Here is a 12,126-nt window from a genome sequence, read left to right on the forward strand (position 1 = left end):
GTAATGCTGCACAGTGCTTTGGATGCCAGTGGTCAGAGGAGGCCTGTTGTAAGGCTGCACAAGGCTGGATGGTGGTCTCAGGTCTGGGGGATGGCCGGTAGTGCACACTGGCACAGTGCCCTGGATGCCTGTGGTCAGAGGAAGCCTGCTGTAATGCTGCACAGTGCTGGATGGTGGTTTTAGGTCTGAGGGATGGCCTGTAAATCACAGTACTATGGATGCTGGTGGTCAGAGGAGGCCTGTTGTAATGCTGCACAATGCTGGATGGTGGTCTGAAGGATGGCCTGTAATGCACACTTGCACAGTGCTCTGGATGCCGGTGGTCAGAGGAGGTCTGTAGTGCTGCACAGTGCTGGATGGTGGTCTCAGGTCTGAGGGATGGCCTGTAATGCACAGTGCCCTGGATGCCACTGCAAGTGGCCAGAGGAAATCGGTAATGCACACACAGTGCTCTGGACAGACAGTGGGCTGAGGGGAGGCCTCAGGCCTGCTGTAATTATAGTATATACTACACGCTCACAGTGGGTGGGGCGGTCGTCTTGTGACTCATGAGTGGGACTCTCGTCAGGAATCGGGTGGCCATGGAAATGCACAGTGCTGCTCTGGTCTCTGGCAGTCGTCATGGTGCCCACAGTTGTTTGCTTGCTGGGAGCGGAAGCAGGGCAAACTCTGTGAAAACCGGAAGTTAGTTCACGAGGGGGAAACGTCCCTGCCTCACATTTTCGTTTTGTTAACGAAAACGGATTCGATTGTTGTCATAATTTTTATCAGTGAATGAAAATGTGCTGTACTTTTCATTTAGTTTTCATCACTGTAAAAATGCCGCTGATTAAAATTTGGACAAACGTTTTCGTTGACCAAATTAACAGACAGACAGCATGGATTCATGGAAGACAGAAGTTGTCAGACAAATCTGAGATCTTTTTATAAGGAGGTAAGTAAATTCTTGGACAGAGGGGTGGCTGTGGACGTAGTATATTTATTTAGATTTTGCCAAAGCGTTTGACAGCGTTCCCCCACACATGGCAATGGATAGAAAACTGGCTAAAAGACTGAATTCAGAGAGTAGTGGTTAATGATTCTTACTCTGAATGGTCTAAGGTTATCAGTGGTATACCCCAAGGTTCAGTGTTGGGACCATTTCTTTTTAATATATTTATAAATGATATAGGGTCTGGGATTAGGGGTACTATTTCCGTGTTTGCAGATGACACCAAGCTATGCAGTGGAAGAATGTCCTTACAGACTGTTGCTTATTTACAAGCCAATCTCAATGCACTGTTTCATTGGGCAACTGTGTGGCAAATGTTTAATGTTGATAAATGTAAAGTTTTTGCACTTGGGGGGCTAAGAATATGCATGCATCATAAATACTATGGGGAGTACAATTGGGGGAGTCAATGGTGGAGAAGGATCTGGGTGTTCTGGTTACTGAATTTATGATATACTTATCACAGAGGACAAGGGGACACTCTTTACGTCTGCAAGAAAAGAGATTTCATCTCTAAATACGGAAAGGCTTCTTCACAGTAAAAGCTGTGAAAATGCAGAATAGACTCCCTCAAGAGCTGGTTCTGGCCAGCTCAGTAGACTGTTTTAGGAAAGGCCTGGATTATTTCCTAGATACACATATTATAACTGGATACTAATATTTGTAGATAAATTGGATCCAGGCAATATCCAGTTGCCACTTGGGGGATCAGGAAGGAATTTTTCCCCTGCAAATTGGATCATAATTTATTGGGGCTTTTGTGGGTATAGGATTGTGTATATATAGGATTGTATGTGTATAATTTTTTTTATTTCTTCTATTGGTTGAACTAGATAAACTTTTATGTCTTTTTTCAGCCAGACTAACTATCTAAGGTACGGTGCCCCTGCGAGTGACTTTAGTGATTTATCAGCTGTTTGAGTCACTGGTTTAGTTAAAATGTAACAATACTTTGCTGGCAACCCAGGGCTATGTTCATCAAATAAGCAATTATTTTTCAATTGTCACGTTTATAGCTATTGGACGATGCTTGTAAAACCATCCCATGTTGTCCAAGGCTTACAATATTTTGTAACATGAGTAAACATTTAGACATTTTTTCTGTTTTTCACATTTCCCTTGCAGCTGAGATTGGTTTAATGAGTTATCCTTCATTTTTTACTGCTGAGCCACCAAGCATCTATAACTGGTTAAGCTCCTGTGTGAAAGGAGAAGAGGTGGCTGCCTACCCTTATCTACCTGGAATCTGTGAGAGAAGCAGACTTGTAGCACTGGTAATGCATTACGTTTTTTCACTTTGAATCGTCGTTCTTCAATACTTGGATTACTGTATTTTACAATTAAATTCCTGTAACACCACACACCCTTGAAATTAAAGCATAATGCCAGGCAAGAAGCTAAATACTGTCAAAAATGTAATTCTGTTTAGCCAATCTTTACACAGCTCTTTAAATGCATCAGTCATTATAAACAAACTAGAAATTGTGCTGGCAGATCAAGAAAAAGCTGCTAGCAAAAACTGTTAGATAAGCTTTATATAAGATAGTGTACTAGTTCCTGTGCTATACGTGACACATTGCAAATTCATGAAAGTGAAATACCAGTTTTAAAAGACAATGAAGTGAAAATATAAAGAATTGCTGTGCAAAGACGAAAAATATAATTTATCAGTCCCATTAGTGCAAGAATCCACCACTGTGTTTGTATGGAGACTTGGTTAATCCAATTTTTGTGAACCCCAGGTGCACTGTCACCTCATGTAAAAAGGACTCTTACCGGAGCCTTTGGACACTATTACAGAGTCCAATCCGCATTTAGATCATGATTTCATCGTGAAGGATCTAAATAGAAACCATTTATTGAAAATCCTGTGGTATCTCCCACTCTCCAATGTGTATGAGATTAGTGGCTTCCACAGATTCCCAAATGGTTCACCATATTATGTGATTAGATTATGGAATTTCACATAGTGTAAAACTTTAATAGAAGCCAAGAACAGATGTACTACCCACAAATTTAAAATGAATAAGCACTTTTACAAAGATGCTATTCCTGGGAAACCAAACCTTGTAGAAGGGGATCCCTTAAAAGGGGAATTTTGCAATTAGAGACCCGATGGATTCATGAGTTAAAAACTTTTAGTCCATATGGAATGAACATTGAGTGGGATATTAATGCATTTATCAACAATGCATGACACACTTTTTATCTGTTTTTTTTGCACCCATTATACTCTGGGTTCTCTAAATGTGTTTTATTTTAAAAGTTTTATCATTTGGAGTATTTATGACATTTTTTGGGGTGTTATGTAAGATAAAATTTACAACATTTAATTTTTTCCCCCTGATGTGATTTATGTGTTAGGATATATTCGCATACATTTTTAATATTCTTTTCATTTTTCAATCATATAAATCATTCTGTTAATGCCATATGGTGAGTGTTTTCATGCTTTGTTATATGTCTTTCAGATGTGGGATTTTTATTCCCCCAGAGCTATGCCCTTAGATCCTTATAGATCTAGAGACTGATTAAGTGAGTCTCAGTTTATATATACATTGAGGCCCGGCTTGGTAATGTACAGGTTTAGAGAGATAGGTAGAGCTCCATTGTTGTAACAATCCGGGATGAGGCTTGGTTACCTCATATGCATACATTGGAGCTTTTCAGCATAACTGGAAAGAGGCTTGCTTGGGATTCCTATGATTAACTGTTGTGGTCCAGCCGTTTTTAATGATAATTGAGGCTTGGACATTTCCACCAATAAATTAGACTCTAGACAAACTAGATAGAGGCTATATTCAGGCTTCCTTGATGATCAAGCAAGGTTGGTCGGCCATTTTGAAAATCAAAATGAGGCTTGGATTGCCCCATTCAGAATAGAATAAATATTGGCGTGGTGAATGGCACGGTGTTCGTGCCCCCTGTGATGTCAGATGTGAAAAAATGCGTAGGGTGGAGCCATTGCATGTCACGTCACCACGTTTTTTTGGATTGTTTCCTGGAAGTGCCATCTTTATACTAAGCGCTTATTCATTTTAAATTTGTTAGTAGTTCATCTGTTCTTGACTTTTATTAAAGCTTTGCACAGTTTTACACTATGTGAATTTCCTTACTCTAATTACATGATATGGGAACCATTTGGGAATCTGTGGATGGCACTAATCTGATACACTTTGGAGAGTGGGAGATACCATAGGATTTGGCTTCTATATAGATTCCCTCGGGATGAAATTATGATCTACATATTTTATCTGTACTTTTCTCTAAATCTACATATACACTATTTACTTGAGATGACGGTGCACCTGGGGTTCACAAGCATTGGATTAACACAGTCTCCATGTCAGCACAGTAGTGGATTCTTGCAGTATTGGGACTGATATTTTTTTTTTTTTTTTCATTTTTGCGCAGCAATTCTTTATATTTTCACTTCATTGTCACTTAAAGCTGTTTTTTTACTTGAATTTGCAATGTGTCAGTGCGGCAACATGCATCTGTCATTACTTCCTAGTTTAGCAGTTTGTCTTTCTGTTTCAGGCTTTTCTCTGGACACTGATTCTCTATTGTCACCTTTATCCAAATAGCCGTTACAGGATCTGGAAAGCAGATTTGTAAAAGGATGTTACTGACTTTAGAGTTTAAAAAAGTGCAAATTTACATAGTTCCATAGTTACATAGTAGGTGAGGTTGAATAAAGACAATAGTCCATCCAGTTCAACCTGTGTAGGTGTGTGTGGCCGTAATCATCTCACATACCCCTGAATGTTCTGATCCTTGAGATGTACGTCTAAGAGTCTTTTGAAAGCCACCATACTTCCCGCAGAAACCACCTCATGTGGTAGAGCATTCCACAATCTTGTAGCCCTAACAGTAAAGAACCCCCCACGTTGCCTGAGGTTAAAACGCTTCTCCTCTAATCGCATTGTATGCCCTCGAGTCCTCATGCAATCCTTTCGACTGAATAGCTGTTTTTCTATGCCGAGATCACTATTGAGATATTTATAAATTGCTATCATGTCCCCTCTCAGGCGTCTCTTCTCCAGGGAGAATAAATCAAGCGATTGCAGATGCTCTTCATAATTAAGGTCCTCCAATCCCCTAATTAGTTTAGTTGCCCTTCTCTGGACTCTCTCCAGCTCCAACACATCCCTCCTGAGGACTGGCGACCAGAACTGGACAGAATACTCCAGATGTGGTCAGACCAGAGTTTTATAAAGTGGAAGGATTATAGTCTTATCTCTGGCTGGACAAAATGGCAAGTCCTCTGTCAGATAAAACTGTACCCATACTTGTGCTTCATCACTGCATTTAGTAGTTTGCCCAGAATTTACCATTAAGGCAAGTTATATTTCACAGTTTCACCCCAACTGAAAGTTGGTACCCTTCTGGAGATTTCTCCATTTAATAAGTCTAAGGCACTCTTGCTATTTAACCTTCTAATTTTGCTATGACCTCTTTCACACCAGGGAAAAATCTGGTCCGCCTGTCTTTTTTTAGGCGAACCCAATCAGACTACCTATTGTTCTATATGGGGCGACGGATGTCAGCAATGTCACTGTCACCTACTGGCATCCGATCCAGTCTGCTAATAACAGACAGATGGGGTGCAGTCCGTTTCCATCTGACTGCCCCATCGAGAACAGCAGGTTTTGTCCGCTGTGCATAGGGGAGCAGACATAGATCCCCCGCTGAGCAGGCGGATCCGCTTGGACGGATTCCGCCCTGTGTGAATGGGGCCGTAGTCCTAATTCAGAAAACTGTACTAGAATCCCTCACAGGCAGCATAATCATGTTCTTCTGAGACCTCTCTTTACACTGTACTGCAATTAAGCAATACAGCCTTGTCTGTTACCTCTGCCCCAGAATGTGATTGGAATAGTTGTACCCCCATGAAGTAATTCCACTGCTTTGATAAAAACTAATATGAATTGCATTAGAACTCTGAGTAACTTTATGCGCTGCCTTTCCTCACCTGAGTTCTGCTATTATTGGGATTACAGGAGGCTGATATCAAAACAAATTCTTCCAATTCCAACCATCTGAAAAATACAGTTAATTATTTTGGGATGTCTCATCTGATTTAAATGTCATCTGTTGTCTTTTTCTGCCTGAAGTAATGCTTTAACTTTTGATTTCTTTGACAAATCTTTCTGAATAGTTATCGTTTTACGCGTGTATATTTAGGTGTTCCTGTCCTGTATTACAGAGTGTTGCTTTGTACATACGTGGGGATGAGAATGCAGTGTCAAATGAGACCTCAAAATACCTTTCTAAAATAACAGCAGGTAAGTCAATTGCAATTTTTATTCAAACCATGACTGTACTCAGAATTAAATGGTAACTGTCATTAAAGGTAATTCCACTTTTGTGGGGAAAAAAATAGCAAAGAAAAAACAATATAGCGTATACAACTGCGACACAAATCATATTGTAATTGAAAAAAATTTAAATTTTTTAGCTAGTTATGTTCCTGAGAGAATTGCAATGACCAGCTGGCCTGGCTAAAAAATTTAATTTTTAACAAAGGTTCCCTTTAAAATAAAAAAGACAAGCTAAGAACAAAGTCCCAGCCAGGGACTAGGTCCTACTCCTAAACTAGGCAGAAACAAACTGAGGGCTATAGCAGGGTGAGTGGGTGTATGCCTGCAGGGACTGCCCCATAGGCGTGGTAAAGCTTTTTCCTGCCTAGTGTCCTACTCCTGTAGGGGGCAGCATAACCAATGGTCAAGAAAATATGGAGCGGTGTCTGTCAATGAACTTCAGAGAAAGGGATTTTACGGTAAGTCAAAATCCAGTTTTTGGTGAGATGCTCCCAATAGGAACACGTCCAAAGGGATGCAGGCCCAGCAGCTTCCCTCATTAGAGCCCTGCAGCTGCCACAGCTGATAGATATTTATGAAACCACTCCCATTTGACCCACTCGGCACAGAGGAACAAAAAATTATTTCTTCAAAATAAGAAAAGGTAGTTGTTAAAATCCATGTAATGTACAGAGATCACCCAGAGGGGAATATTTTTCCCCCAACAAAAGTGGAGTTATGCTTTAATCAATAATAAAGATGTTTAAGAAAATGTTTATAAAACTACTTAAACACTCATCTGTCCCTGAAATACACACTCACCTGTCCCTGAAATAACTGAAATCAATGCTTTCTATGTGGGTTAGTCACATGAACACTCATGACAGCTGCCTCAGCATTGATGGTTGTAAAAAAAAACAGACATCGAGGGCACAGCTTAGTGTAGTAATTGAGTGCTTTATTATAGATAAAAATGGACTCTCACATCAAGGAAGCAAATATTGGGCATATCAGTGTCTCAAACACTCCTCCATTTCATTGGAGCCCAAGGCAGTGAGGGGAAAACAACACCAGCCAACTTCTGATACCTCTTTACACAACCGGATGCAGTGAGGAGGAAGCCTGATGATGTCAAGTAATAAGAAAAAACTGGGCGTGGCTGTGTTTTGGGGGACACTCCCTTCATCAAGCCTGTCTAGTAAGAAGGTCATTTGACTTATAAAGGGAGTACAAAGAGGTGGAGTAGACAGGAAGGGGTGGAACAAAAAAATACAAGATGAATAGACTCAGTGTAAAAGAACTAGAATAGCAGAGGATAAATATATCAAAAAGAGAACCCAGAGGCGCCTGAGGGCAGAACACTATAGTAAATAACATAACTTAAATGGGAACCAGGAAGGGGGGGTGGGGAGAGAGAGAGAAGAGGAGTGGAACAGGGAGGGAGGGTAAGCTATACCAGGTAAAAGTGAAGAATAGCACCCAGATTCCGCGTACAACACAATGCAGCAATTGATAAAACAAGAATAAAAATGAAAATAAAATAAGATCAGCAATGGTAATATATGTGGCAGACCGGTACATCATAAAAACAATGGCCAAAGAGATGGACTACAATTCCCACCGGATCCAGAACAGTACCCACAATAAAGCCAGACATTTAATAAAAGGAATACGAACTAAACCTATGACTACAACTAAAAAACCCAGCTGAACAGAAAACAAAGAACAAACACTGTATTGGTATGGTGGGGCAGAGTGTAACCATCGCTTTACTGGGTAGATAATGTGTTCAAAAGTTCAAAAAACGTATATTGATATACTCCAAATGTGCTCAGTGCCCAAGAAAAACAGTCCTTTGTGATGATAACGCAAGAAAAATTGCCATCTACACCCAGTGTAATCCACCACCGAATAAACTATGCGCTCACCTCAGTAATCTAAGAGTGCTGTGCCCTTTAATCAGGCTCCAATAACTCTCCAGACTTCTCCAGATCTGTTTGGGATCTTAGAGCAGAAGTACATCCATAGATTTAACAGTTTATAAAAATAGTTAAATTTCACGTGTTGGGAATGTAACTGTCACATTGGATGTGCTCTCAAACACACTGTCAAACCATCCAATGGCTGATGTCATAACTGATCACATGTTCAGCATCATGGCAGTTGAAGATCAAACAGAGGCCAAGATGGCAGCTTCCTTGGCAAAAATAATAGGAGGGTTTACTTCCACTTTAATCACCAGGTATCTCCACACTCTCCAAAGAGCAATTACCAGTATTTCCAGTTAATGATGCTCAAAAGAAATAGGAACCCTCGCTGTACAGTAGTAAAAGCACTATACACTTTAGTAAAACATCAGAAATCCAGAGGAGATATAGGGCACAATTCACTAAGTGATATTCTACTACATCTGAGTATGCGGTAAAATAACACACATCGTTTTTTTTTTTTTTTTTTTAAATCTGTAATTTATGAAGAAACACTCTTTAAGATCTCGCATGCGCTACATTTCAGAATTATGTGTTAAATACCGCATTAAAGCACGCGGTAAGTTATCGCAAACAGATTGCATAGGAGACAGGAAAACAAGGCCTGCGAAATTCCCACTATCTCTCCAGCTACCACCTGATAGGATGCTTTCTCAAAAAAATGTATTACAGCCATCAATTTAGTCATGGCTGGTATTGCATGGCTTCTCTGGGTTGAGGGCTCAAAGTACCCTATGAGTTGGGTATACAGCTCCCAAATTCGTGCCTTGGATAACCGGAAATTCTGCAGGATATCAGCATCCGTGTATTTATCCAGTAATGTGCGTGCCTTAAAGCATCATTCCTTTAAAAGGACCACTCTAGATCTCCTCCTCTTCTGCATTACTTTAAATTCCAGAAGACTGGAGTTAAAGGGCTCCATCTTCTATGCTATGCAGTCTGTCAGCCTCCAGAGACAACTCCTGAGAGAAATCTAGCCTCTCCCTGCTCCAGGTTGCACTTTCCCACCTATTTTTTTTAAACCAGTCACCTCCAAACCTGGGTCTGAACATTGCCATACTTATCGCAAGCTTGACCCACTACATAATTACTGCATGCATTTATTTATTTACTTCTATGAATTGACTTTAATGCCTTTTTATTTCTGTATTTAATGAGCATTTTTGGTGTTTGCGCTAAATGCCACACACAAACAATAGTGAATTTACATTTTCTTAATCGCGTGCATTAAGTGGTCGCGGTCACGTTATAATGCATGCGATAACCTTTAGTGAATTGTCCCCATATTCACATAATCCAGTGCACAAATCCTTTGCACTGGAACAATTGCCTCTTTAAAATAGTGTTGACCCTTAAGAAGCAATGCTAGCATGGTTTTCACATACAAGTAAGCTTCCTTCCTGATGTACATGCTGATGTCATCAAGCTCCGCTCTGACACGTTTCGCCACGTCCGCTACTTCCTCGTGATTTCCCCATGGGACATGGCGGACCTTGTTGTCATTTACTTGCACGTTGTAATTCATACATATATATATATATATATATATATATATATACATGCAGTGTGTGTTATATATATATATATATATATATATATATATATATATATATATATATATATATATATATATATATATATATATATAAATACACAGTATATAGTACTGTGTGGGTGTGTATATAGTGTGTCGAAGGTGGTTTTGAATTGTTCGGTTTCCACATTATTTCATTTCATTTTTGTTTGCGCTGTGGTTCTATTCGAATTTTACCACTGTTGATGCAGGAATGCATGTCAGTGCTGGCTTTTGATTGCGCTTTAGTTCTTTTACAATATTACCACTGTTGACACAGGAGTGCATGTTAGTGCTGGCTGCAATCAGTTTTTGGTTATTAATTTGCACTGTTGTTGGGGAGCGGTGGCAACATTATTTTATTTTACTGGGTGGATACCAATGTCATCAGCTGGCAAAAAAAAAAAAGAAAATACACAGTTTGTTGTAAAGTGCATGACATGTTAAAAAATAGATGTGTGTTTGTGTGTGTGTGTGTGTGTGTGTATATATATATATATATATATACACACACATACACACTGCTCAAAAAAATTAAAGGGACACCTTGAAAACACATCAGATCTCAATGGGGGAAAAAGACCATGCTGGATTTCTATACTGATATGGACTGGGTGATGTGTTAGAAACAAAAGGATGCCACATTGTTTGATGGAAATGAAAATTATCAACCTACAGAGGAATGCATTCAAAGACACCCCAAGTGAAAAAATTATGCAGCAGGCTAGTCCATTTTGCTTAAATTTCATTGCAGCATATCAAAATGGTACTCAGTAGTTTGTATTAGAGATTGACTGATTATCGGGAACACCGATATATCGAGGGCCAATTTGCACTTTCCCCGATATATCGGAATCGGCCTTTAGATTACCGATATTGCTGATATTAACGTGACGTCATCATGTATGTTGCACTATGCGCCTCCCCTCACTGGGCACCTTCTGCGGCCTTCTAAGGCCGCCTCCCTCAGCCTCGTCACAGTGCGTTTTACCCGCCGCTGCCACACTGGAGTCTGCTCTGTCTGCATGCTGTGCACAGTCGGTCGGACTCAGGACAGTGAGTGATCTTCAGTCACAGACACAGTGCACGTTGTGTAACACAGCCGCCGCGGCCACCCACCACCCGCAGCTGACCGGTGGCAGCCAGCCACCCACCCAGTCCCACACACCCACAGGCCTACCAGCCAGCCACAGGCCCTGCCTTTCTGTACCTGCCAGCCACCCACCCACCGGCCCTGGGCCTGTACCTGCCACTGCCAGCCACCCACCACACAGGGTGCCACCCACCACACAGGGTGCCAGCCAGCCACCACAGGGTGCCAGCCAGCCCACCACCCACCAAAGGGTGCCAGCCAGCCACCCCGCCACAGGGTGCGAACCAGCCACCCACCCACCAAAGGGTGCCAGCCAGACACCCACCAAAGGGTGCAAGACAGACACCCACCACAGGTGGCCAGCCAGCAAGCCACCCACCAAAGGGTGCCAGCCAGCCACCCACAGGGTGCCAACCAGCTAGCCAGCCACCCACCCACCACAGGGTGCCAATCACCCACCCACCACAGGGTGCCAGCCAGCCATTTTGTTTAAGCCTACATTAGTAGTGTCTTTTCAAGTTTCAATGGAGATGGATGGAGATAGAAAAATTTAAAGTGTGGTCTGGGACTATTTCTCTTCTCTAAAACTGTGGGAGGAGTCAGGGTGCCACATTTTCCCATAGGCTTTCACTACAATAAGAAAAATATATGTGTGAACGAATAGGAAGTGTACTTGCCATAGGCAAGAACACTTAATAATATATATGTGAAAGAATAATCAGTGTACTAGGGCTGCAACTAACGATTAATTTGTCTGTCGACTAATCTATCGATTATTTTTACGATTAGTCGACTAATCTAACGATTATTTAAATTTTTTGTTTTTTTGCTTAATTTCGTGTCTTTTTGATTAGCTAATTAATCCTGTAATTAATACAGACCCCTCAGTAAGCCCCCCTCCCACTACAGATCCCTCAGTAAGCCCCCCTCCCAGTACAGCCCCCCACAGTAAGCCCTCCCACCCAGTACAGACCACTTAGTAAGCCCCCCTCCCAGTACAGACCCCTCAGTAAGCCCCCCTCCCAGTACAGACCCCTCAGTAAGCCCTCCCATCTAGTACAGACCACTTACTAAGCCCCCCTCCCAATACAGACCCCTCAGTAAGCCCTCCCACCTAGTACATACCACTTACTAAGCTCCCCCCAGTACAGACCCCTCAGTAAGCCCTCCCACCTAGT

General features: G+C 41.4%; 1 protein-coding gene across 1 annotated transcript in view; it reads left to right on the forward strand.

Moving 5' to 3' along the window:
• Positions 1-12,126, forward strand: part of ANAPC1 (anaphase promoting complex subunit 1) — a 239,017-nt gene that overhangs the window by 78,773 nt on the left and 148,118 nt on the right. The window contains exons 20-21 of the mRNA XM_082251927.1: positions 2,117-2,265; positions 6,201-6,279. Of these exons, the coding sequence (XP_082108053.1) occupies positions 2,117-2,265; positions 6,201-6,279 (228 nt within the window). The remainder of the gene's footprint in view (positions 1-2,116; positions 2,266-6,200; positions 6,280-12,126) is intronic.

This window comes from Pelophylax lessonae (assembly GCF_965119305.1).
Source record: "Pelophylax lessonae genome assembly, chromosome: 3".
Taxonomy (NCBI): domain Eukaryota; kingdom Metazoa; phylum Chordata; class Amphibia; order Anura; family Ranidae; genus Pelophylax; species Pelophylax lessonae.